Below are 25,896 nucleotides of genomic sequence, written 5' to 3' on the forward strand. Positions count from 1 at the left end.
CACAACTCTGCAATTATCGCGGGTTCTGACATCACCCCACCCTACACGCACCAACAATGCTGCTACATCTACGAACCCTCACGCCGCTGCCGCCGCGGGCGTCACCGGCGCTCGCGAGATTGTTTACCGTATATCTCCCTCCATCCCTCTCTTTTTTTTCTCTTGGTTGGGGGGGGGGGCCTCGGGAGTCTAATTCTAACAAGCGTGGGTGATGTGATGTGAATGCGCAACAGACAGACCACCGAAACCGGCTCACCACGTTCTTCGCGCCCTCCGGCGGCATCGCGGGGTCCGCGTATGGCGTGAAAGGTTGGTTTTGGTTTTCTCACCGGGGAAGAAAAAAAAACATGCTGGGGCGGTCATTGACGGGATAGTGTGGCACGGTTAGAGGATACGCATTCGCTTCTTGTGCGGACTGGGTATTTGCGGCAGGTTTGTGTTTTCTAGCATTCTGATATTCTGATATTGTAGCCTTCTACGGGAGGAATGGGGATGGGGGATGCGGATCAGGGCTGATGTGTGTGTGTGTGTGTGTGCCAGGCCCACGCGGGAATCTTCCACTACCTCCCCCTCGGCCAGCGCGTGCACGAGAAGCTGGAGAAGCTGATCGACAAGCACATGCGCAGCATCGGTGAGCCCTCTCTCTGTGTCTCTCTCTCTCTCTCTCGCGGGGATGTCTAGTCTGTCTGGTCGGGCTGGCTGGCTGACGCCCAGTGAGGCGCCTCGAAGCTTGCGCTATCGACCATCTCGAGCGAGAAACTATGGGGGAAAACGGGGCGCCTTGAGAAGGGCGGGGCAGAGGTATTCTTCCTACTCCATTCTCCCCCCTTCTCTGCCTTTTTCTTCTGTTCTCTACAGGAGTCTAGTTTTCTGATAGCATTGCAGCTCTTCCGCATAAAAGACCGCAAAAGCACCCGCCTCCTCCTCTCCCCCACGCACGAAGAAGAAATCACCACCCTCGTCAGCTCCCTCGTCAGCTCCCACAAGCAGCTGCCCCTGCGGCTATACCAAACCACGCGCAAATTCCGCGACGAGCGCCGCCCGCGCGCGGGGCTCCTCCGCGGGCGCGAATTCACAATGAAGGACCTCTACACCTTCGACCTGACGCCCGAGGCCTCGCTCGAGACCTACGCCGCCGTCCAAGGCGCATATAGGAATCTGTTTGACGAGCTCAAGCTCCCGTACATGGTCGCCGAAGCCGACAGCGGCACCATCGGCGGCACCCTATCGCACGAGTACCACTACCCGTCGCTCTCGGGCGAGGACACAGTCTTCAGCTGCAACGAGTGCCCGTACAGCGCCAACGCCGAGGCCGCACGCACCCGCACGCCCGCGCCGCACCCGGCGCTCGAGGAGCCCGGCAACATCGCGGTCTTCCACGGCGTCAGCACCGACCGGGCCACGCTGATCAACGTCTTCCACCCGCGCGACGCCGTCGCCGGCCTGCCGAACGAGGTCAACATCTCCGTCGTGCGCGCGCTGATGCCGAGCCTCGACGCGGGCGTCGGGTCCGCCGAGGCGCTCGAGATGTGGCGCGTGTGCTTCCGCGAGTACAGCGACGGCGCCGCGGCCGGGAGCTACTCGCAGATCGTGAACCTGTTCGACACACGGCTACCGCACAGCGTGACCGAGGCCAGCTTCAGCAGCCACAGCGACCAGCCGCTGTTCCGCGAGTTCGTGGCGGATAAGCGGATCCCGACGACGGCGGTGACGCGGGGTGCGGCGGGGGAGCCGCTCAACCTGCTGAAGCTGAAGGAGGGCGAGGGGTGTCCGGCGTGCGAGACGGGCGTGCTGGTGGGCACGCCGGCGGTGGAGCTGGGCCACACGTTCCATCTGGGGACGCGGTACAGCGAGCCGTTGAAGGCCGTGGTCACGACCGGTGAGGGCAGGCAGGTGCCGATGGAGATGGGCTGCCATGGCATCGGACTGTCGCGGATGATCTCGGCGGTGGCGGAGGGGTACCGCGACGATGCGGGGCTGTGCTGGCCGCGGGTGGCGGCGCCGTTTGAGGTTGTGGTTGTGGGCAAGGACGCGGCGGCGGGGGGGGATGCGGAGGGCGTGTATGATGAGCTGACGGGCGCCGGGCTGGACGTGCTGCTGGACGACCGCGAGAAGGACTTTGTGTGGCGGATGAAGGACGCGGAGTTGGTTGGGTATCCGGTGTGCGTGCTGCTGGGCCGCGGGTGGAAGGACGGCCGGGTCGAGGTGCAGGTCAGGAACGGGCGGAGGAAGCTGGAGGTCGGCGTGGGTGAGCTGCGGGAGACGGTGCTGAGTGCGCTGGGGGAGGCATAGCTTTTTGGTGTCTCTGAATCTGTCTGTCTCCTCTTCTTCTGTCTCTGTATCTTTCTCTGTATCTTCTTGCATCTCTCTCTGTCTGTCTCTCGTGGGGGTTAGTCCGCAAAGTGGGCTTCACAGCATGTAAATACATATTCATTTCACAGCAATCGACTACTCCAGTCATGAGTCCGCCATCACCAATAACTACTCCAGGCAGCAATGCCAATAACCCGGGGGCATAAAAAAGCACTCCAATTGATTCCCGCCCTTAGTCTACAATAACCACAGCCCAAGCAATGTCCTACTAAAGGCCCCCTCCCCTTGCCCCCCCCCCCCCTCAGTTCTCCATCAACACCTCCTTCACGCCCACCACATCCTCCTCCCCCGCCACCTCCACCACCCTCCCCACCTCCGCCGTGTTCCTCATCAGCTCCTTGGCCCCCGCATACAGCATGCGCAGCTCATTGTTGGCCGTCGGCGGCATGTAGTACAGCAGCACGTACGGGGCCGCCCTGCGCCCGCTCTTGAGGTCCAGCGGGTACGAGAGCAGCACGAAGCGCGGCGTGTTGTCGGGGAGCTCCTCGGCGAGCGTCTCCAGGGTGGTGTATATCTCGCCGTCGTCGTCGGGGAGGATCTCGAGGCTTTTGCGGTCGATTTTGTCTGTGAGGGGGTGTTAGTGGGGTGTGGTTTTGGGGGGAGGGGGGGGAGAGAGAAGGGACAGGGTGGGGATGGTACAGATGATGGCTTGTGGGTCCTTGTGGCGGGAGGTTTGGAGACGGAACTTTCGCAGGGCGTCGCGGGTTTCGGGGGAGAAGGTGTAGAGGCGGGCTTCGGAGGCCTGGTGGGCGGGGTTAGCTATAGGTGTATAGATAGTGGTGGGCCCGGGAATGGGGGTTACCATCTGGGGTTTTGCTAATACTAGTTAACGGGGTACGGGCTTAGCCAACAGCAGTAGTGATAGCAGTAGCAGTAAGAGCAGTAGCAGTGGTGGTGGTAGTGGGGCTTGAAGCAAGAGCAGCAGTGATAGCAGTGATAGCAGTAATAGCAGTCTACGTGATAAACATCGGCATCAGCAGTGGTCTCACTCTCGGTAGCACAGACAGCTCCCACTGCGGCTCGGATCAGTGACAGCAGCCAGCCAGCCAGCCAGCCAGCCAGCCAGCCAAGTACAATCCGAATCCCCACACCTGCCAACCCTCGAGTCTCGACCCAAGTCAAGTCAAGTCAACCAACCCTCCCTCCATCCAGGTGCTGCCCACTCTACATACAACAACAACAACTCCCCCCCACACACACACATACAACCCATCCATACTTCCATTCCATACCCCCACAATGACAAACGACCCCCCAAAGCCCGACACCGCCAACACCACCACCCTGGGCGACACCTCCGCCGTAAGGCCCCTCTGCCCTCTGCCCTCTGCCCCCTCCCTCCATCCACACAAAACACAAATACTAACTACCAACAGCTAAGCGAAGACGCCCCCGGCGAGCTCACAGCAGTGGTCGACGAGCTGCTCGACAGCCTCAGCACAAAGTTCGCCAGCGTGTCGAGCGAGATCTTTGAGAAGATCGAGGCCATGTCGAAGCGCCTGGACGCGATGGAGGCGTCGCTGCAGCAGTCGGGCGCCGGCACGCCGAAGTAAGTCTAGACGGTAGACCTAGGACTGGAGGGTAGATTAGTTGGGAGTTGGGGGGGGGGATTTGTTTTAAGTTTTAAGCGGACTTGGTTGGGTTGGAGTGGGTTAATTCTAGCGGTTTTGAAGCCCTTTTTATCTTTTATCTTTTTTCTCTTTTCTTTTTTTTGGCCGTGGGGCTACTCTTGTGTTGGTATGGTATTTGGGGGCCCCGGGGAGGGAGGGGTTTATTAATGTGAGAGGGAGTGAGAGGGGGAGGGGGTGGAAGTAATGGGGGGTGTCGGTCTAGGCAACTATCTACGTAGTGAGTGGTGATTCTCATCTGGGTATACGGCGTATCAGTAACACGACTAGCTACAACACCCCACTCCTTCTTTTTTTCTTTTTTTTTTCCAAAATTCCTTTGTTCCATTGCTTCTAGGTACCAGAAAGCTGCATTGCGGCATTCTTGCGCATAGAATCAATACAGCACTGGTGTTTTGGAAAAAAAGGGAAAAAAAGAGAGAATGGGGTGTTATACCCAGGTGAGAATCGCTCACTACGCAGTTTGCTTGGGTGCTAGACCAAGACACAGGTTATCACTCGGGTTGCCAAAGTCTCAAGTTATCAAAGTCATTCGGTGTTTAGCATTAGACAGCAGCTTATTATTGTTTGTTTCTATGATAGCGACATGATTTACTTGATTTTTTTGGAATTCCTTTTGTTTTCTCTTGCAATCTTATGATCCTTTCCCATGTTTCACGTAAGATATCTCAGATATCTACGTTATTGAATGCCTGCGCATTCTTCCTGAATATAGCTTTTTTTTTCCCCCAGCTAGTTAGCTTCCCTCATCCTCCTCCTCCTCCCTAAAGATTCTCAATAATAGTCCACAGCCCCCTCTTCCCCAACGCCTTAAACTCCTCCCAACCCTCCACCGCCTCCCTCGGCAGCCCCAAAACCCTCTCCCACGCCCTCTCCGCATGCGGCTTCACCGCCCCCAGCAACCTCTTCAACCTCGGCGGCCTCCTCCCCTTAAACCCCACCATCAGCTCATAGTTAATCACCCTCTTGACCTCCTTCGGCTTCATCAGGTACTGCACCAGCCTCAGCTCAATCCTCTGCGCACACGACAAATACTCGACCGGGAAGCCGACATTCTCAAACTTGGTCGCCACACAGTACACCCACACGCGATAAAACATCCTCCTCGGCAGCACGCCATTGCGCGGGCACCCCGGCGTGTTGCGCAGCGAGATCTGCATCGGCGCGGCGCCATCCGGCATCACCCGGAAGGCAAACGGCGCATCGAGGAACGACGGCGCCGTGGTGGTCGCGGCGGCGAGCTGCTGCGAGCAGGTGCGGTAGACGCGCTCGTTGGACGCCATGTGCGGGATGTCGGCGCGCGTGAAGGTGAACTGGTTCATGAGGTCCCTGATGAGGCGGGCGGGCTCGGCGACGGGGCAGCGATGGCGCTGGCAGATGAGCACCACGACGTTGTCGTGCCAGGCCTCGGGCCCGATGATGTTGCGCGAGAGGCGGTTGAGGATGGTGGTGGTGTAGGTGTTGAAGATGCGGAGGGTGTGTGGGGAGGCGCTGATCAGGGCGTTGAGGTCGCCGAAGCTGGGGAGGCTGAGGATGAGCTCGAGGATGAGCTCGGGGGGGAGGGTCTCGAAGAAGGTGGGGGAGAGCTTGCTGGTGGGGCTGGAGGGCTTGAAGAGACGGTTTTTGAGAGGCATTGTGGGTGAGTGTTGGGTGGGAAAGTGACAGGTATTATTTGATGATGGTTTGAAGATAACGAGAGTGAGGGGTGATATTTGATGATGGACGGAAGATAACGAGAGTGGTGGTGATTGGTCAAGGTGGAGGAGATGGGAGGAATGTAGCAGTTTCGAGTGCCATTTTATGCCAAATCCCATGTGCAAGTGGGCTGATTGTGGGATTGAAACGACACGTACTCAAATTAGGTGGGGGGCCTAAGACCATGGTGCGTCAGTATACCGTCCTGTAGGCAGCAAGAGGGTAGATATAGGAACATACAATTGTCCGGCCCGCGGCTTAGCCTCGTGCCTATGCTCTCAAAGCAAGGGACATCGTTGAGCCTTCCTGCAGCTCTCTGTCAATTGCAACTAACCCCCGATGTACCATCTAATTCCAATCTCTTGCCCGTCTTTATATACAAGATTTTAGTATGGAATAGAACGGAGCCTACTTTAAGTCCAAATTAGCTCAAGTACGTCTCTCCGTGGATTCTGGAAACTTCCCTTCTGCCATCTAAACTTAAGGATACTGCAAAACCGCAACGACTTTGATGTGATAATTCTTCATAATTCATAATCTATTGGTATATATAATACCGAAAATGCATCTAAAAACAACAAGAAAAGACTAAAGAAAAGAAAAGACAGAAGAAAAAAAACTCCAAGGGAAAAAAAAACAACGGAAAGTGCCATCTAGATATCACCCATTCTAATATGCCGTCTATACACTCACAACCTGTACGGGTATCTAGGAATACAGAAGCAAAGAAAATATAGTTACCTCTGAAGCCAAAGAAAAGCGCTCATTCATCTAATAATCATAGTGGTTCACTCACCCGTCAGAGGGTCACACTCGACCGCCTCTCCTCATGCATCCATCTCCAGACTTTTTTATGCTGCTCCAGCGCAATAAACGTCAAAATTGTCTGCGGCCCAAGCCTCATAAAGCTCGGCACCCAGCCCCTAAAAATCCACCTCAAGCCTTCCGCCTTGGTGATCTCTCTCACCAAAGTCCACACTCCATCTGTCCTCGTTCCTGCCATAACCCTCGTCTTGATTACATCAACCGGCGAGCATATTGTGGTCGCCACCAACCCACTCAACAAGCTCGCCGTGAAATGGGTCGCCATCCCATCGTTGAATATTGGCAACAGCAGCAGGTATGACTTGAACTGGTCATACGTCGCCAGCTGTGCGGCCGTCATCAGCGCAGCTCGGACAGTGTTCGGCCATACTCCCCTGAACAGCGAGCTCGGCCCCTCGTTGCGACCCATGCTGACAAGGCCGTCGATTGCATGCTTATAATTCCGCCTGAGGTGCGGAGGCGAGGCGAGATCTGATTGCATGCGAACATTTATCACATCTGCCGGGTTACCAGCGGCTCCACCGACCCTGGGATGTGTTATTATGACGTGAAGACGGGGATAAAGTGGTGGGGGGGCTGGATTTACCAGCCAGAGATTGAGGCTATCAGGACAAGCTTGGGGAATGAAAGCTTCTCGCCATTGGACGTAAAGTGAGTCTTGAGTTTTTCATAGACGCCAAAGCGGGTTGTTGAGTATGTTGCTGTAGGGACATCAAGGTTAGTATATAACGCGCGCTATGTTGCGGAGTAGAAATGGCATCTAACCTTGTCGCAGTAGACTTGCTGAGAGCTGTTTATAACACGTAACGTTAGGACAGATATAATATATGCCGGGGGCTGAACCGTTCCAGGACTTATGTACTAACCCCACTATATAGCGCCAGAAATCCTACAGAAAGTTAGGATCGTATGCATATTACTCATTCAAAGAGATCTCATATATACCTTCATGTCGCGCAACATTCATAAATGTCCCAAACATAGTTGGTTTTATACCGGGCGCCTTTGCAGCTGTCTGCAATCTGACCTGTGGCGCGGATAAATATATGCATCAGCTCTGCAACGGTTTGCGATTAAACTTTATAGAAAAGTACCTTTACTAGATCTCTATCTCATTAATAATAATATATGTTAGCGTCCAATTCTTCCCACTTCATTATATAGGGGAACATTCGTATATACATACAAAGGGTGTGTAAGAATTGCAGCCATGCAACTGGAACTGCCCCCGAGCCAAAAAGGATACACCAGCGGTTGTTTTGGTCTCTTGTCCATTGCTATTTTGGTTTGTTTATCGTGATGTTGGATAGTTGTATAGTAGCGACCACCTACGTAATTCCCAGAACAACCTGATATGTTAGTGTCGTCTGGTGTGGAATTGGTGCGAGGCGCACGTGAGCTTTGTCCGTAGTTAGTTTGCGGGACAGGGACTCGATTCCGGAACGGACCGAAAAGATAGGGCTTAGGGTTTATCTGATAAAGGCCCCCCTTTTCGAGGGCGAGTGAGGGATGGTGATCGATCCTATCGTAAAGTGTTGCGGTAATACGGTATGCATGCGATTCGACGTAATAATTGTTAGGAAATAAGCTGCCAATTGCTGGTGATGTCTTCATGCCAAAGACATTTAACCGGTCCAATGTGCAACCAAGGAAATCTAATAATCCAACAACGCATTCTTGATTTGACGACTCTCATTGTCAGGGAACAAAATTGTGGCCTTCTCTTAAAGACAAGTATTCTTAGTCATTGTATATTAGCAATCCTCATCATCCTCGATGATGAGGGACACACATAATCATAATACCTTTAAAACCGTTTATCGGATCAGATAGCGTGACTTAGTGTTGTTGGGAACCAGGTCAAATTATCGTCAATCACACTCATAATGGCAAATAAGTATTGCGGCATTTAGATGTTCTCGCTAATTGCAACTTATCTTTTACTAGTACTTTTATTGGGTCTCTAAATATATGTTGGAAAATATTGTCTTCCTCTAGATCTAGTACATGAAGCTGGGCAGAGAAGACTTGATATTCATTTGGAAATCAACAAACCCAAATGACCCATATATACAAACACGGCGCGGCGCAATGAGTCCCAACACCCGCAGCTCCCGCCGCCATCATCACCAGCAGTCACATTACCAATTCTGTAAGTTCTTCCTCCAGACTCATCAACTTAGGAAGGTTATATAGCTTCATCACTAAACCCATTATGGATTGATTATAGCGGCTTGGTTACCGCCATCACCGCCACTATAGCTATCGGTAGCAATATAAGTACATACATGTAGTTCTCGAGTTTTCTAAAGCTTATGCTCGATCCCACCTCCTGCTGATTCTGTAACCTACTCGTAGGGGATGAGCACTAGACTAATTCGACTCGAGCGTAGATAGATCTACAATATGCCAGTACTATACTGCTCTAGATCTTTGTCGCTTATCGCTCTTTTCATAAAACTTGGCCGGGGGAACTTTCACACATATATAGTGCTATATGAGGAACCTTAAAGTGATTAACTACTTGGGCAATCCGGATGGCCTTGTTAGGGAACCCTTTGGAAGGTTTAATTTCAGATACTTGTGCAATGTGATTTGCCTGACTAGGTAATCGGTTTGAGGTCTATATAATGTGTGTGAAAGTTGACGCGACCCAGTTTTATGAAAACGGCTGTAACTGTCATCACCAACGATACTTGGTAAAGGTTTACCCTTTACAGAAAGATAAGCTGGAGTGGAAATTTTTCAAGAGAAAAGACGCACGTACTCCAGTAATCGACTCACTAATTCTCTGGCTGTCGGAAGTTTCGCTCTGATCTCAGCGCGTATGGGCGCCCAGGCTTTTTAATGGACCGCCAGATATATGGGCCGGACCGGTCCAAATATATAGGCGGTGGGCCGGTCTTTGATTTTTCTTTGCTGGGCTGGGCCGGTCCTGACGGTTTTTTGGACCGGTCAATCAGAGTAATATATGGACCGGTTTATGACTATATTTCTTCACCGATTGTGAGAAAAACAGGGTTCAAACTAACTTTTAGCTCTTTCGACTTGAATAAATATCTTTGGAGGGACCATATATTTATTTCTCTGTGACCGGTCCTGGCTCTATATGGGCCAGTCGGTCCGGGCCCACTCTTTGGTGGGGTGGGCTAGGCCAGTCCAAGATGAAATACAGACCGGTCCAGCCCATTAAAAAGCCTGTGGGCGCCCGACCAACTAGGAAGGTTTACATGTAGCAAATAATTTCGTTTTTGGTGGGCGTTTATAGTGCTTGTTCTTTCTTGCGATTGAGCCGGTTACTGCATGATCTCAGCTACTGCGACAGCATTCGCTCACGAAATATCACTCGATCTTGGCGGCCAACATGCATGTACTCTACATGCACTTACATGCATCATCAAGCTCGATTATTACATGCATGTAGAGGGTTATTACATGATGTAGTAATGCGAACTCCGAGCGACCTTGTATCACTCAAGTTATAAGATCGCACGTGATATATCCTTTGGTTAGCAGATATTGCAAGCACCACCATCAAAATTATTCGCATGTATCACCCTTTAGTTTGCTCAAGGTTCCCGCTGATAAACTTACTCGCTATACTAGGAACCCCAATACACGTATCTTCAGATATATGGGTTCTGGCCCTATACGTATACTGACTTAATCTCTAAGCGCCAGGTCTTAGCCGCTGCCGCTGATCACCCCTTTCCGTGAATCAGTGAATCATTGAAACATGTATCCTCCACTGGCTGGGCTCATGTCCAGGCCCAGGTCTAGGCCCAACCCCTAGGCCTGGGCGATCCTGTTAAGTCAAGATCTTCTTGCTTTTAAGGACGAGATGAGCACGCAAGGTGGCTTCTCGAGCAGACAACACTTCTCGCGCTCACATACTCCTAAATACCTCTTAGCCGCATAAAAACGCTTCTACATTCTCTTACCATATATATACACCATCATGGAAGCCTACTCAAGGGAATCATGCAATAATGGCCAGGCAGTCAAGATTCCCCGAGTCCACGATTCAATGGAAGACGTTCAACTCAGCTCAGGCATGGAAAACATGTGTATGCTGTACCCCGTCATTGGGAAATTATTTTTTCTGACCTTAGCTACCAGACGTATTTGCATCGCCTACAGAATACGGCCAATACCTCGCTCAGAGTTCTAAGAGCGAGTTCGAGAGGCTTACGCATACCGACAAATACGACAAATATTTTATAAATCTCGGCATTACCAAGAGTAGTATCCAGGGTGGTACGCAGGAAGAAAACCGAATGGTTAGGCAACGTTTTATGCATGCTTTGGTGGGGCAGCTCTGGATGGAAGGTCGCATCAAAATAGGTCGATATCAGTGTATGCAGGATACAAAATATTGAACATGGCAGCTACATGTAGTCGATTTAAAGTGTAAGATACATGTATACATATGTCCTCCGTCACGTCAACGTACTTGCTGGGTTATATGTTTCCATCGATGTCTATATTTTGTAGCTCTAGATCTACCCATGGTCAGTTAGGGAGCTCACACTTTCAACTAATCACTTACAACAACGTCACATTATACGGTAAACCTCATGATTCATCTCGCAGCCCGTTTTCTGGAGAAATTTGAGGCGATATATGTACTATATATACGTGATGTTTACGTACATACGTGTAGCTAGATATCTATCAGTATTGGGAGGCTTGGTTGCATCCACACACGCCCTGGCCTGTAAGGTAATCTTATGTCACTACCCATAAAAGGGTCCACCAAATAATTGGACGAGAATATATGATGCGCATTGTTATGCTCACATGCACGTGCACAACCTTGCATTTAGGGTCCAGTCCTAGGACCGATTACCCTGCTTTCCCCGGCTGATGCCCCTCATCCCTTCTGAGGGGCTCTGATTCACTAGGATCTTGTCTTGGCAAACTCATCATATCACGTGGAGATTAGTAGTTAGCACAGAAAAAATACCCCAAAGAAAGAAAAAAAAATTTCCCGTTCAACCATGAGCGACCGATTCTTGCACAGCGAGATCCCCCAAATGCGCAATTGATGTTTTCGCGTTGTCCATTCCTCTCTAAATATATTACAAATCACTCTCTTCTCATATAAATCCTCCCATCTCTCCCTCTTCCTCCCACCTCGCCCTCCCAATATCAAATAGTGGCGATTTAGTTGCCCTTCTCATTGATACAGAAAACAATGCTTGTGTGGGCAGCCACCAAAAGAGTCCCCCGTGACGTTATACGACACCACAATTCACTACCATCATCTGGACCAGGCTCATTATTCTCTTCTCGCCTCTCACCTTCGCCATTGGGAGGTGATTTTCAAAGTCGTCGGCCATCGTCAAATTCGAGGGCGCTGAAGACTCTCAACGCCATTGTCCAGGGTCGATCCCAGAGCATTCGCGGTTATTCCACTGCTACACCTCCATTCGCTGCTCCACATGCTGAAGCCTATGCGCCCAGCCGTTCTATAAACCCTAGATCTAATAACCGTTTATCCCACGAAATCCAACCACTCGATACTAACAAAGTAATCATCCTTGGCACCCCCGATGACCCGGCAGACATAGAGTCTCAGGTAAGAGGCAGAGACAAGAATGAATATATCGCACTTTTCTCAGTATGTCTGGAAAGCGGACACATTGCACGGGCGAGCAAAATGCTTATGCACATGAGCTCACTTTTAGCAAAAGATGCGCCGATACTTCTAAACGCGCACAATCTTTTCCTCAAAGCTCTTCTTGAAAGGTCCAGCAAGTCCGATGATCTGAAGGTATTCTTCATGTGGTACGACAAAATGAAGATGGAATATGAAATAGCGGGGGATTCGAATACGTTTGCCTTGATTCTCAAGGCGAGTTTAAAGTATGAGCCCGAGGCCGGACAGACTTACATCAACAAGTATGTGCAGCAGTGGAAGGCCACGGGCAACTCAATTGGAGACGTACTGGTTGACCCAGTACTGACTGATGAAGAAGTCGTCAAGATTGCAAAGGTGCCACCTTCTTGAAGCATCCTCTCCAACTTGTTTTGTCTTGTCTAACTGGTTCGCAGATTGCTTTCCTCCGTGTCTCCGAACTCCATGAAAGTCACCGCCACCTATTCGAGACTGTTCCCCAAAGAGAGTTGCCAGAGATCAAATCTGTTCCCTCCAGCGGTCATGGTCTTGCAGCTGTCCAGCAATCCATTCGGTCTCTAGTCGATCCTAAATACATGCCTGAATCGTTCTCAATCTCCGGCCAGGAAAATCTTGCGTTACAAATCGAGCGCCAGCGTCTTCTGGAAGAAGATGCATGGGAGTCCGCCCAAGATCGTTGGAAAAAGGATCACGAAACCATGCGTGCCCGTGGGGTGCTAGCTGTTAACTCATCGCTCAACTCGCTACTTTGGGAATGGCACCAATCTTTTGTCCCGCTTATTATTGAAGAGTTGAACAAGGTCCGAATTGCTGAGCAAGAACCACGGGCCATGGGCGCGGTGGATCGGTGTTTATACGGGCCTTTCCTACGGATGCTTCCTCCAAATAAAGTCGCAGCCATCGTGATGGTAGAATTGCTAAAGGTGCATAACAGCTCTGCTGGGGCGTTGAAGACGAGCAAAGCTGTTATGCATGTGGGGAACATGTTGGAGGCTGAGTATCTGGCGCAGGAGATACAAAGGAAAGAAAATAAGGAGATCTTCGCTAATGTGAGAAATAAAGAGAACATTGGAGAGATTTTTCAGAACGATAAACTATTATGGGCCAAATTAATCAGAGAGGCTAGGGAAGCAGTTCCTCTAGATATGCAGTCTGGTGGTCACTTGCTACCGGAATGGCCAGTCAAGATTAAGGCAAAGGTATCCATTGAAAAGCCTCTTTAGAGGTAAAAGCGTCCCTGTAAAACTCGTGCTAACTATATTTATAGCTAGGTGCGGTCCTGTTGACCATGCTGCTTCACTGCGCAAAGGCCCCCGTTAGAAAAATAAATAAAGATGGCGAGAGTGTCGAACTTCCCATTCCAGCATTTTATCACACATACAAATATATCAAGGGAAAGAAGCTTGGCCTTATTACCCTCGATTCAACTCTTCTAAAACGTCTGGGTACTGAAGATCTTAGGCAAGGATTCTTGGGCCGAAATCTTCCTATGGTCGTCCCTCCGCGGGAGTGGAAATCCTGGGAAAGAGGAGGTTATTATTACACTCAATCTAAAGCTGTTCGTACAAAGGGCGCTCGCGAGCAAACAGATTATGTCAAAACTGCATCAGAGAGGGGTGATTTGAACGAGCTATTTGCGTCGCTTGATGTCCTAGGAAAAACAGCATGGAGGATCAATAGGAAAGTTTTCGATGTAGTTATCAAGGTTTGGAATTCCGAGGAGGAGTTTGGTGATATTCCCCCAGCAGCCAAAGAGCTGGTATTGCCGCCAGAACCGGCGGCAAATCTAGATCCAAAGGTCAGATACGAGTGGATACAATCTGTACGAGCGATGCAAGTCGAGGCGATGAACAATCATTCAAAGAGATGTAGTGTGAACTTCAAAGTCGAGATCGCGAGAGCTGTGAGCTTTCCCCATTTCATTCCTATACTCTGTCGGGACAACCGCTGACTTGGAATAGTTCTTATATGACAAATTCTACTTTCCTCATAACGTTGATTTTCGAGGCCGTGCTTATCCGATTCCGCCAAATTTGAACCACATTGGAGACGATCTTTCTAGGGGGCTCCTGCAGTTTGATACAGGGAAACCATTGGGTGAAAACGGACTCAAGTGGTTGAAGATTCATCTTGCGAATCTTTGCGGTTTCGACAAAGCCAGTTTCGAGGAGCGAGCAGCGTATGCCGATGAGCACAGGGAAGATATCATAGACTCGGCCACCGACCCTCTGGGGGTAAGAGACTCCGATTCCTCACAAACACTGAATTACGAAACTAACAATTAATAGGGGAAAAGATGGTGGCTCAAGGTCGAAGATCCTTGGCAGTGTCTTGCGACGTGCTTCACATTGAAAGAGATTTATGAATGTGAGGATCCCAGTCAATACATTTGCAATATTCCCGTCGCCCAAGACGGTACCTGCAATGGTCTACAGCATTATGCCGCGTTGGGAGGAGACATGATGGGAGCAGCTCAAGTGAATCTCATACCCGCGGAAAGGCCTTCCGATGTCTACACTGGTGTGTCCGAGCTAGTTACAGCAGCCGTCAAGCGTGATGCTGAAAATGGCGACGAAATGGCCAAAATTCTGCAGGACAAGATTTCCAGAAAGGTTGTCAAGCAGACAGTCATGACAAACGTCTACGGTGTTACATTCATCGGAGCAAAGGATCAGATTATGGGCCAGCTCAAAGATTTACCCTCGTTGGCTGAGTACAAACAAGGGAACCCAAAGTTTTCATTTCCTCAAATGGCTCTTTATCTCACGAATAAGGTTTTTGACTCTATTTCCACCATGTTTTACGGGGCAAGTCGAATCCAGGAATGGTTAGGGTCTTCTGCAAAACGAATTTCATTGTCAGTTTCCCCTAGCCAAATAGACCAGAGTATTTCGAATGAGGATACTCCCACGCCGGAGAAACCAAAAAAGAAGTCGAAAAAGGGTAAGGATGAGGGTGGCGATGTAGAGTTACCCCCAAGCCGAAAGAAGAAGGATATACACTTCATGACGAGTGTGGTCTGGACAACTCCCCTGAGACTTCCAGTCGTGCAGCCATATAGACATGACAAAGTACAGCTTGTCATTACCAACCTTCAGAACGTTTACATCACCGATCCCTCTGTCATTGACGAGATCAACTCAAGGAAACAGATGATGGCGTTCCCGCCGAACTTCATTCACTCTCTTGACGCGACCCATATGCTCATGAGTGCAAAGAGATGTCACGACGAGAACCTTACATTCGCGAGTGTTCACGACTCCTTCTGGACTCATCCGTCAGATGTTGATACGCTAAATCGAATCTTGCGAGAAGCTTTCATTGATCTGCACTCAAGTGAGGTCATGAACAATCTCAAGGCCGAATTTGAGGTTCGTTACAAAGGTCACATGTATCTCGCCTCACTCGACGCTGCGCATCCTATCTCGGCTGCTGTCAAGGTGCTCCGGGACACCTACAGCAGAGACGTTCTTAAGAAGAGAGTCAGCAGCAGAGGAGTAGCGACTCTTACTTTGATAGAGGATCTCCACTGGGAGAGACAGAGAGCCCTTCTCCTCGAAAGTGAGAACGAAGAGGAGAGGAAGATGGGAGAGGAAATGATCACACCTAGTGTTCTAGTAGAGAGAATGGGCGGGCTCGGAAGCCTTGGGGAGGAGACGCCTGAAGAGACCGAATCGGAGCACCCAGAAGGGGAAGACCATGATCTTGAGCTTCATACACTCAACCCTGTGTTGGCCGACAGTGAAACGGCTGTTGATGAAACTATGAGTCCCAACTTGGCGGGTGACGAAGAACTTGAGCAAGGAAAGACAAAGACAGAGAGCGCGTCGAAACAAAAGCCTCAAGTGACTCGTATCTGGATGCCTCTGAAGTTTCCAGACCTACCACCAAAGGTAAGCCCTTCAAAAATAGTCCCCATCATTGAGACGAGATAGAATGCTAATTTATTTCATCAATTTAAGGGCGAATTCAAAGTCGAGGATCTCAAGAGTAGTAAATATTTCTTCTCGTAAGAGTGGGTGTTTTCGGGGCGTTTTTTTTTTTTTTTTTTTCCTTCTGCATTTTGATTTATTCAAAGGACGTTTTTTTTTTTTTGGGGGGGGGGAGGTCTCCAATCAACCCCATTCTTTTCTTCTTTCTTTTCCCTTCGTCTCATGGGATAGAGCATTAAAAAAAACTGTTCCTGGTTCTGTTTCTGTTTCCTTTCCTCTGCGGTTGCATGGTAGTTCTTTGCCATTACATGTATTTGGTGTATTTCGGGCGGCCATATTTCTTTCCTCCTCTTCTTCTTTTGATGTATGATATGTTATCTCGGTGTGTATATGGGTGGAAGTACTACAAAATTTCTTGTTTATCTTTTTTTTGTGCGGGGGATGTAGTGCATTCCTATACGGAACCATAGAGGCAGGCATTGGCATGACAATTTCAAAAAGCTGGTGTTTAACTAAAAAAAAACTGAGCACATGTGCCACTTCCCTTGAAGCGTCTCAGTGAAATTATTCTACTGGGCCCGTATCTGGCTGTAGTCATATTGATACCGTCGCCAGAATAGACCTTCTTTCTCTCCGTGACGATGCCTTCTCGCCAATAGAAGACCCGCCCTTTCCAGTACTCTACGCAGATGTACGTCCGGACACCTATACTTACAAGGTATTGCTACTGTTGCGGCAATAAGCACAAGCATTTTATGATCTCGAGCGTTAGGTCTGTAGTTGAGCTTGGTATTGCCCGTTTGAGCTGTGGGTTCTGTACTGGGGTATTGTGAGTGGTCTCTCAATCTCATGGTGTGCCTGTGTGTGTTTTCTAGGGATGGGCGTGGTGCAAGACTTCAGCTACATGGTCTAATATGGTGGCTTGTCGTACTACTACGGGGTTAGGGGAATTATCTTTGAACTTGCACCAAATATCACTTCCGGCCGCTAACACACATGGGCGAGTGGTGGTCTAATGGTTATCACTCGCCCCCCGGAACACCGCGAGGTTGTGCCTTGCCTTCGATCACAGGAGGTCCACGGTTCAACCCAGGGGTGGGAGTAGCAGATATGGCTAGACCATCAATGCAGTACTTTTTGTAATTTTTGTGTAGGAAACCCCCTAACCTTAGTTTTCCAACCATGGAAGCTCTTCCTGACTGATGTGGGAAACTAAAAGGTGGAGAATTCTTTTTTCTTTTTTCTTTCTTTTTTTTCATCTGTCATGTCTTCTTACCATATTTTTTTATTATATAAAATTAAAAGAAGCTACATTGTAGCGGCGGTGAGATGCGTTTACAATATACTAAAAGTTGCCAAGGCAGATTTTGGGCGTGACCAACCCATGTGAGTGGAGAGAACATACCAGCCATTGCCGTTGAGCGTCGGTTTAACGTCTTCTACGTACTCGATATATTTACCATATGGGGGTAACGTTAAATATGGGATGCTCTTTTTTTTTTTTCTCTTCATACTGATACCCGCCCGCGGTCATACACAAAAAGAAAAAAATTACAAAAAGTACTGCATTGATGGTCTAGCCATATCTGCTACTCCCACCCCTGGGTTGAACCGTGGACCTCCTGTGATCGAAGGCAAGGCACAACCTCGCGGTGTTCCGGGGGGCGAGTGATAACCATTAGACCACCACTCGCCCATGTGTGTTAGCGGCCGGAAGTGGTATTTGGCTGATTGGGTGCTGGGGGGGGAGTGAGTCAGGTGACCAGCCCTACACTGTCATGTAGTAGGCGGGCTCTCGCTGTTTCTTGCCCACGGGGACGGACGCCTTCACAGATCCCGTGGAAAACGTACTGCAGATGGTTAGGGACTACATGTGTGTATCTGTTTCTTTCTATTTTACTGAGGTGGCGGATCAGGGTTGTCTTTGGGACTGGAAACCAAAGTTTGGGTTTCTTCGATAACCCGGTGTCTTCTCAAAAAAAACAATACGGACAGAAAAAGCGACAGTAGGGTCATAACGCATACACCGAGAGGCATACCTGTAATTCCCCATACCGATGGAACTTGGATGTTCCGCTAACAAGCCATAATGAGGCTATTGTGCTAATATCACAAACTCGAACCAACACCAACCTCCAAACACCATCCCGCAGCGCCAGCATCACAACCCATCACTCGCCCCCAGGCCAAGCATTTCCAACACAACCAACCATCAACGATCCATCCTAAGATTCCAACATTCCAACATCCCACCATATTCCACCCCCACCTCTCACATCACCACCCACGCCGCCAATACACACACGCACAATGGCGCCGTCATCCCGCCTCCACATCACGCTCAACAGATCCCCCGACAAGACCATCCACACGCACACCTACAACCACCGCGTCGACCTCGTCCTCCCCACCGACCTCTACACCCTCATCGCCGCCGACCTCGCGGCCACGCTCGCGCAGCCGCTGCGGTGCTGGCGCTTTAAGGCGCCGCTGTCGGCGCTGCTGGAGTCGGGGTTTCTGAATAAGTATATCAAGTCGGGTTCGTTCGGGCGCTGGCAATTGGTGGTGAGGTGGGGGTTAACGGCGTGTGAATAAATGTAGGAGACGTGATTATGCTATCCCAGGGAAGGGTCGATACGGATAACATCTATACCCTCACCTCTGGGACCCTACGGCTCTCGCTGCGGCATGAGACTTATGAGACCGCGGGTCTGGTCGGGAAGCCTGCGCGCTTTGGTAACACCGCCGGTAGCAAGCGGCCACGGCGATACCGTACGCCCCTCCCTCCCTCCCCGCTCCCCCACTCCCCCATCCCTCCCTCAAAAACTGAAGATTAGGAAAACAGTGGTCGAACACAACCTCCGCGACCCAAGCATGTTCCCCGGTAAAAAGAACTTCGACCGCCTCGTCTGGAGCTTCACAAACGTCCTCAAGGACCCCGTGACATGGCTGTTCTGCGACCTCAACCAGGCCAAGATGCCAGACACCGTGTCGTGCCCCGTGCTGTCGGCACTGTCAGCGCTGCCGCGCGAGATACAGGTACCAGTTGTTGCGGCCACGACGGATGTGCTGGTTCCCGGTTTGATGGTGCCGGAGGGCTCGCGGATCGCCGGTGGGGGGAAGTCGGTGAAGGCGGAGTTCCACCGCGAGGTGTGGCGCGAGTGGGCGCTGGGCGTGTATGAGTGGCTTGCGCTGGTGATGGTGGGGTCGGATGCGGCGGCGGATCGGCTGAGGGTGGGGGACAGCGTGGATCCGCTGCTGTCGACGTATGAGGTTGAGGACGGGGTGGCGGGGAGTGTGACGAGGTTGACGTGGCGGGGGATGGTGCCTGCTGCGTGGATTGGGCGGCTGTGGAGGGCTGTGAAGTAAGTCGTTCTTCCAAGTGTGGTGTTTGCGAGTATACTGATGAGAGGTTATACAGTGCTTCAATGGACGGGAAGGACGGCTGGGCGGCCATCACAGTGCATGGCTTTGAGAATTCCCCGATCAGTTGGGGTGCGAATGCGCATGGTTCACTCAATGGCGGCGAGAACGGGTATACGGTACTCAGACTACCGGGCGAGGGCTGTGCGGGGGATAAGAGCGGTAGATGTATAATCTACGAGGCCCTGGGCAGCCAGGACGAATACTCGTGAACTTCTAGCTCCACTGTGCGCTGTATATATAACTGTAATTGTAGATGCAAGTTGTTGGCTGCTCGGGATGGTATAAGCCCTGTATATATCCTAGGGTCATCAGCAGGTAAGCTGTGGGTTTGAACTCTTGGCCGATTGAGAAGACGGCCACCATCCCCCGCCGAATGATTGACCCTGTCATGGTCAACAAGACTTTGGCCATACCCCAATCCCAAGAGAAACTGGAGTGGGACGCTCGACGTTTCAAACGCCCGTTCTACTAGGAACAAGCAGGTCAAATGCCTCATGTGGTAGCCAATCGACACCCAAAACTGTTGGCGCCGCGAAGAGGACTGCATGCTCAAAGGAAAGAGAAACCCCGTGTCCTCGCGGAAGGACCAAGTATACTTCCCACAGCCACGTCGAGGTTGCCAGCTTGGAGCACACGTACGCTAGCTGTGAAACGTGGTCTATACATCCCACATTCTCTCTCTATCGGGGCGGGTGAAGGAGTGTTGCGGAGTCGTGGGATCTCACTCGTTCATGTAGAGCATTTAGATTTCTGTTTGGTTCATTTAATTGATTTCTGCGCACATTTTTCATATTTATGTTACCACTGTCACAGCTTTGAGCATATGCAAGTGTTTGGTCTTTTTACTGTCTAGATATAGATGTTTCTAAAGCCAATTAGTATCTTGATAATTGTTGATCATGAAGCCTCAGATGCTGCCGTATTTGGTCCGTTCGCGAACAGCATCTATATAAATACGAGATGTCAGTCCCTCTGTAATATCCGGTATATTTAGGGCTTGATATGTAGATGAATCTGTCAGATCACTATTGTTTCAATGAAAGCCTTTAGAGTTCCATATCGTCAGTAGATAGGCATCCCAATACCCAACACCAAAAGAGAACGCACATCTCCTGATTTCACAACTTCCCCGCATAGCCAGCATCCACCCACAACTAATTCGCAAGCCCACGCCCCGGCCCCAAGCGAGTGATATCTCGTGTATATGCATATCCACTCCAACAAGAACAACAAGGATACCACAGAGCCTCACCACGTCTCCAAAGGTCAAACCCCAAGCTCCCACAACCCAATCCCACCACCGCAACACACAATGGTCTCCCTCCTCTGCAACCCCCTCGCCACCGCCGAGCAGCTCGCCTCCTCCCCCAGCCGGTCCGACGGCGTCCCCGCCGACCTCGAAACCACCCTCCGCTGGGCCGGCTGCACGCTCATCCAGTCCGCCGGAATCCTCCTGCAACTGTCAGACCCCCCCCCCCCCCTCCCCTCTCCTCTCCCCCATAGACAGCCATACTAACCCCCCCCCCGAATCTCACAGACCGCAAAAGACAATCGCCACAGCCTCAATCCTCTTCCAGCGCTTCTACCTCCTCTCCAGCCTGCGCGCCTACCCCCTCCTCCCCACCGTCCACGGCGCCCTCTACCTGTCCACAAAGCTCACCGAGCACCCCACCAAGCCGCGCGACATCATCAACGTCACGTCCTACCTCCTCTCGTGCCCGTCGCCCTCCCCCATCTCCCCGCCCCCCTCAAAATCCCACCCCGCCGCGGTAACCCCCGAGCAGTACTACGTCTCCGAGTCGACCTACTACACCGCGCGCACCGCGCTCCTCGCCGCCGAGACACAGATACTCAGGGCAACGGGCTTCCAGACGGCCGTCAGCCTGCCGTATGCGCTGGCCATCAACTATCTGCAGGCGCTGGACGCGCTGGACGGCGGCGTGGTGAGGCGGGCGTTTGGGTATCTGACGGATGCGCTGGTGAGCCCCGGGTTGCTGTATCTGACGCATCAGCCGAACTCGCTGGCGGTTGCGGCGGCGTATTTGGCGGCGAGGGAGGAGGGCGTGAAGTTGCCGGGGGGGTGGTGGGAGGTGTTTGATGTGGAGAGGGAGGAGTTGGGGTTTTTGGTGGTGGGTATGAAGGGCGTGACGGAGTTTGTGGAGAAGCAGGTGAAGGTGTGGAGGAGGGAGGGAGGGTTATGGGGGGTTGATGAATTGGAAATGGCATTGGAGAGGAGAAGGGTCTTGGATGAGGCTATGGAAGAGTAGCTGTAGTTAATCTTGATTTCATAGAGGCAATTGGCGTTATGTTTTTTTAGTCGACTAATTTATAAAGTTACGCATTACTATCCATAATCAAGCACATCTTATAATGTAGTTTAGTGACTTTTGAAAGATCCAATGCCATACATTTCTGACAACTATCTCTACTGGCCCTCATGATAGCTAAATAGCTTTACAAAATCCATGGAATCATAACCTTCTTCTTCTTGTAGGCACTCCCAAACTCCTTCCTGTATCTCCTCTCCTTCTTCATTGCCCATTTGGCCATAGTAAACCCACCCACGGCGATAAAGAGACCCACTGACCAGTTTCCTCCCGAAATAAGCCATACCGCCAACCAGCCCAAAACCTCGAAGCTATAGTTCGGGCACGTGACCGTGTTGAACCCATAGCCCGTTGGGATAGCTCTCTTGGTCGATCCCTCAGGGCGGAGTGAGCGCAATGTCATGTGGGTCGCAAGATTTGAAAGCTGCGCAAACACCCACAGCGCAATGCCACCGTAAAGAACCGCGGGGTTATTCTCAGCGCGGAGGGAACTTGGCCACCAAGAGCCAGCAGTGGTGGGTTCAGGCGTGTAAAAGAACAGCGCCATCAAAATACCGCTCAGGATCCAGTAATGCGCGGAATTGCGGAATACATAATTAAACGGCATGGTGTTTGCCGAGAAGCGGTGGACAAACGTGGTTTCAAGCTCGCGTTTGACAAAGTGCAGGGTTGTAAGTATGCACAGTACCTTCTGGACTGTTGTTGCTGGTGGTATAACATCTGCTGTAGGGAAGTATGGGATGTGGGAGAGGGGGTTAAGAGGTGAGCTGGAGTATAGGTAAGGGCGGAGATAAAGCAATGTCAAAGGGTGCATGATAATAGGCCCGATGTATTCGATCTGAAAGACTGTGCGCCAGCCTATCTGAGGACCTTTGGGCAAAGATTAGTACTCTACGTCATGCGAGCAGGGGGTATGGTATGAGAAGACCTACCTAAATCTTTGACGAAGATCACGCTGTCTTTCAGGAGTCCGAGCTCCTCTACCATAACATCTTTCCCGGAATCCTTCTTTACGGCAATAACGCTACCATCACTACCCTTTGTGAGTCTCAGACGGTCACAGGAAAGGCCAGTTGTTGCAGAAAGGCGCGTGTAGAGCGATTCCGTAGTGCAGGTTGCCAGATCAATCTCAATTGATGATGGGAGTTTCCTAATGGGACGACCTAGTGGATATCCGGGAGTGTCAGCAGAAGCCTCTCTCTCTCTAGCAATCAACTAGGGAAAAAAAAAGCATACCCCTAGGTTTAATCTGAAGGGAAATCATTGCAATTGATAATGGTTGATAGGATGGGCCGACGATGTGGGATAAGGAGTTGAATTCACAGAACTAGATCTGGGACAGTCTTATGTGAAGAATCGAGACTGGAAAGAGTCCCGAGCTGGCTCTTTTTTTTTTTCATTTTCTTGGCGCGTAGATACCGTGTCCAGTTTTGTTGTTGGGGCCTCGGCTGACGTATGTGGAAAGGCATGGATCACTCAACAGTTGTGTTTTGATACGAGAGCGACGAGAGCCAGAGATACGAAGTTGCATGTCACATGTCGGCGGATAGACAGAAAGATCTGGGTTTAGTTATTACTATAGTATTCTGTCGTGGTAGCTGTGTTAGTTGTGTTAGACCTCGAGATTGACAAAGAGCTCATTCACGCAGTAGAAGCACGTGTCCATTGTCTGGGATCACGGCTTGACCCTCGATTATTCTATCTTTGGGACAGGTATTCTGGACAAATCCACGGAAACAAACATGTCCCTGGTCACAAAGGGTTGGCCGGCGGCTGTACCGTATTCGCGGTACGTCAACCGCCCGACGGTAGATCACACTCGACGCGCCGCGCCGTCAGGTGATACTGCATGGTTGTGACTTGGAACAGCAGTATGCACTCCGCAACTGTCTGTAGATGGCAAGCTTAGCCTGGTAAACCAATCTTATGTAATGGCGCTCTTCTAATCTCATCTGCCTGTGGTCGTTGTAGTAGACTTTATGGAAATATTTTGCCAATAGACCAACACACGTGTGTTTTTAAGTGTTTTGAGAGTGGTCGTGGTCAAGGCACATCATCGCGGTGATTGTTAATAGGATTGGGCTGTCCGCGATGTCGACAGTGTGGGGGACGGAGAGATCCGATTGATAGGAACAAGTCTTCTCAAGCTTAAGCGTTGTGTGAGATATGGAGGCTGGGGAAAAGGTATGCACGGAATGACAACATCTTCTTGAGAGACAGGTGCAGACTGACCGCGACAACCGTTGTCCCCAGGGTTTGATACCTAGAACCAGAACACAATCGATGTATCGGTTCAGACTTGAGCTTCGGAGGAGAGAGAGGCATGTGTGATGTGCACACAACTGTCTGTAAAACAGAGCACTCCTGTAAAGCAGAGCACTCTACTCTAGAGCATGTTTGAACTAAATCTAAAGCTCCAGCCAGGTTCTTCCCCCACCACATGCCAAGCGTCGCAAGAGGTCTATCCGTCTCCCGAGTCCAGTTAGCCAAATTCGTTCGCTTCTTTGCATTTCGCCATCCGATGATGGATGGTTCGGTAATCCTGGTACGCACAGGAACCCCTCGCCGCCAAACTGCTCAAACTCCATCGATCATCGAGCTCTCGTCATAATATGGCCTTGACCTTGACCTTCTAATGCTCTCCTCTTCATCACCCCTCCTCATCTCTCAATCCCATCCTCCCTTCCTTTTTTCCTTCATCTACCTTCTCAACTATCTCTTATTCAGAAGGCACATCTTTGTCACTCTCTAGTACGGCGTGCCCTACTGTACTACACACATTATACTCTATTGTCAAAGGTATGCGAGAGACCAGATTGATACATCGCGCCCTTAGTTCTTCTAGCGTGCTTGTTCATTCCCGCTTTGCCAATTCTGAACACGCAGCCCATTCCGTCACGTTGCCAGTGATGCTCCACACCCTAAAACGTTCAATACCCAACGGGAGTCCGTGCCTGCCAACTCCCCTCCTCGTACACCCTTGCCATTGCTCAGCTTTTGCCTTATCCTACCTTCCTTCAGTAAACCAGTCAATCGGTCAACCCTCGCCGCCCCCAGTCATCCCTTGTCCCGTCCCTCCTCCCACCCTCCGATTATCTGTTCCATAAAACCTTCCCCCCGTTCGAATCTCAATCCCTCAATCCAACCCTTTTCTTTTTCGTCCATTTGGACACATACATGTCTCTGTCCTAGTCAAGTCTCTCTCTAACAAGTGTATCTGATTAGCCCACCCCTCTCCTTAGCCCGGAGAGCCAAACCCTGCCCCTCCAACCAATCGACATTGCGCACAATATTGTGGTATCAAATAAAACCCACAGACATCCCCCCCGTCTATCCCACCAAAGGGAAAAAAAAACCTCTCACCCTCCCTAATAACGATCTCTTACTCTCTTCCATTCCTACCTCTCGTTGTGACCCTTCCTTTCTTTCCCATCATCCATCGACTCTCCCTTCTTCTTCTACTACTACTACTACCCGCCTCTCCCTTGACTACCATCGCCTATTACTCCAATAACTGCGCGCTCCGACGCAACTTCAATATAGACATCGCTTGCAGTCGCTTGCTCCACAAGACTGAAACGGTGATCTCACAAAAGCTGGCAAGCAGAGCTAGCAGTCAATATACATTACAACTCATCACAGTCCCTCCTTGAGATTCGTATTTCGTTGATTCCATTAATCAACCGTCTCCAGATACAAGGGAAAAAGAGGAAAAGAAAAGGAAAAAAGAGGATCCAATCCAATTTTCTTCTTTACTTTTCAACTTGCTACTGCGTTTTTTTTTTTTTTTTTGGATAACGTTTCAAATCAATCAATCCAACCTCTCTCTCTTCTAACTACTACCAACTGCTTGAATTTCTACTTCTTACGACTGCATTTGAAAACGTACTTGCAACGAATTGAAAAAAATATTGAAACAAAGCTATTCGACATTTGGTATGCTACATGAGTTGTTTTGTTGCTTCGCCTCACGTATTACATTGTAATTGTTTTCTGATAAGGAGGTACTTGAAATTTGGTTTCTCGTCTAGATTTCTCAGGTATAATCG

At 50.4% G+C, this 25,896-nt stretch overlaps 11 protein-coding genes across 11 annotated transcripts; 7 read left to right on the forward strand and 4 right to left on the reverse strand.

Moving 5' to 3' along the window:
- Positions 1 to 56: 56 nt before the first annotated feature.
- H6S33_000769 (uncharacterized protein) lies at positions 57 to 2,292 on the forward strand (the record flags this gene model as incomplete). Its single annotated transcript, XM_044832182.1, has 6 exons — positions 57 to 128; positions 234 to 309; positions 389 to 432; positions 541 to 631; positions 719 to 801; positions 886 to 2,292. 6 exons carry the CDS (start codon positions 57 to 59, stop codon positions 2,290 to 2,292), a joined length of 1,773 nt encoding a protein of 590 aa, XP_044700328.1.
- Positions 2,293 to 2,614: 322 nt separating this feature from the next.
- On the reverse strand, positions 2,615 to 3,178 carry H6S33_000770 (uncharacterized protein; the record flags this gene model as incomplete). The annotated part of the gene is made up of 3 exons (XM_044832184.1): positions 2,615 to 2,937; positions 3,013 to 3,115; positions 3,176 to 3,178. 3 exons carry the CDS (start codon positions 3,176 to 3,178, stop codon positions 2,615 to 2,617), a joined length of 429 nt encoding a protein of 142 aa, XP_044700329.1.
- Positions 3,179 to 3,612: 434 nt separating this feature from the next.
- Positions 3,613 to 3,926, forward strand: H6S33_000771 (uncharacterized protein; the record flags this gene model as incomplete). The annotated part of the gene is made up of 2 exons (XM_044832185.1): positions 3,613 to 3,675; positions 3,750 to 3,926. 2 exons carry the CDS (start codon positions 3,613 to 3,615, stop codon positions 3,924 to 3,926), a joined length of 240 nt encoding a protein of 79 aa, XP_044700330.1.
- An 839-nt stretch (positions 3,927 to 4,765) lies between these two features.
- H6S33_000772 (uncharacterized protein) lies at positions 4,766 to 5,635 on the reverse strand (the record flags this gene model as incomplete). The annotated part of the gene is made up of 1 exon (XM_044832186.1): positions 4,766 to 5,635. The coding sequence occupies one exon, from the start codon at positions 5,633 to 5,635 to the stop codon at positions 4,766 to 4,768; it is 870 nt and encodes a 289-aa protein (XP_044700331.1).
- Positions 5,636 to 6,495: 860 nt separating this feature from the next.
- On the reverse strand, positions 6,496 to 7,503 carry H6S33_000773 (uncharacterized protein; the record flags this gene model as incomplete). The annotated part of the gene is made up of 5 exons (XM_044832187.1): positions 6,496 to 7,048; positions 7,108 to 7,222; positions 7,287 to 7,311; positions 7,388 to 7,410; positions 7,467 to 7,503. 5 exons carry the CDS (start codon positions 7,501 to 7,503, stop codon positions 6,496 to 6,498), a joined length of 753 nt encoding a protein of 250 aa, XP_044700332.1.
- Positions 7,504 to 10,479: 2,976 nt separating this feature from the next.
- Positions 10,480 to 10,900, forward strand: H6S33_000774 (uncharacterized protein; the record flags this gene model as incomplete). The annotated part of the gene is made up of 2 exons (XM_044832188.1): positions 10,480 to 10,588; positions 10,641 to 10,900. The coding sequence occupies 2 exons, from the start codon at positions 10,480 to 10,482 to the stop codon at positions 10,898 to 10,900; spliced, it is 369 nt and encodes a 122-aa protein (XP_044700333.1).
- An 818-nt stretch (positions 10,901 to 11,718) lies between these two features.
- H6S33_000775 (uncharacterized protein) lies at positions 11,719 to 16,175 on the forward strand (the record flags this gene model as incomplete). The annotated part of the gene is made up of 6 exons (XM_044832189.1): positions 11,719 to 12,519; positions 12,579 to 13,361; positions 13,430 to 14,065; positions 14,124 to 14,396; positions 14,451 to 16,055; positions 16,125 to 16,175. 6 exons carry the CDS (start codon positions 11,719 to 11,721, stop codon positions 16,173 to 16,175), a joined length of 4,149 nt encoding a protein of 1,382 aa, XP_044700334.1.
- A 2,229-nt stretch (positions 16,176 to 18,404) lies between these two features.
- On the forward strand, positions 18,405 to 19,729 carry H6S33_000776 (uncharacterized protein; the record flags this gene model as incomplete). The annotated part of the gene is made up of 4 exons (XM_044832190.1): positions 18,405 to 18,633; positions 18,696 to 18,866; positions 18,940 to 19,459; positions 19,516 to 19,729. The coding sequence occupies 4 exons, from the start codon at positions 18,405 to 18,407 to the stop codon at positions 19,727 to 19,729; spliced, it is 1,134 nt and encodes a 377-aa protein (XP_044700335.1).
- A 1,103-nt stretch (positions 19,730 to 20,832) lies between these two features.
- H6S33_000777 (uncharacterized protein) lies at positions 20,833 to 21,787 on the forward strand (the record flags this gene model as incomplete). The annotated part of the gene is made up of 2 exons (XM_044832191.1): positions 20,833 to 20,981; positions 21,058 to 21,787. 2 exons carry the CDS (start codon positions 20,833 to 20,835, stop codon positions 21,785 to 21,787), a joined length of 879 nt encoding a protein of 292 aa, XP_044700336.1.
- A 187-nt stretch (positions 21,788 to 21,974) lies between these two features.
- On the reverse strand, positions 21,975 to 23,111 carry H6S33_000778 (uncharacterized protein; the record flags this gene model as incomplete). Its single annotated transcript, XM_044832192.1, has 3 exons — positions 21,975 to 22,717; positions 22,780 to 23,010; positions 23,084 to 23,111. The coding sequence occupies 3 exons, from the start codon at positions 23,109 to 23,111 to the stop codon at positions 21,975 to 21,977; spliced, it is 1,002 nt and encodes a 333-aa protein (XP_044700337.1).
- Positions 23,112 to 24,177: 1,066 nt separating this feature from the next.
- On the forward strand, positions 24,178 to 25,893 carry H6S33_000779 (uncharacterized protein; the record flags this gene model as incomplete). The annotated part of the gene is made up of 7 exons (XM_044832193.1): positions 24,178 to 24,213; positions 24,272 to 24,392; positions 24,600 to 24,646; positions 25,073 to 25,144; positions 25,490 to 25,505; positions 25,770 to 25,783; positions 25,879 to 25,893. The coding sequence occupies 7 exons, from the start codon at positions 24,178 to 24,180 to the stop codon at positions 25,891 to 25,893; spliced, it is 321 nt and encodes a 106-aa protein (XP_044700338.1).
- Between the last annotated feature and the right edge of the window lie 3 nt (positions 25,894 to 25,896).

The sequence above is a fragment of the Morchella sextelata genome (assembly GCF_020137385.1).
Source record: "Morchella sextelata strain SCLS chromosome Unknown scls_1, whole genome shotgun sequence".
Taxonomy (NCBI): Eukaryota; Fungi; Ascomycota; class Pezizomycetes; order Pezizales; family Morchellaceae; genus Morchella; species Morchella sextelata.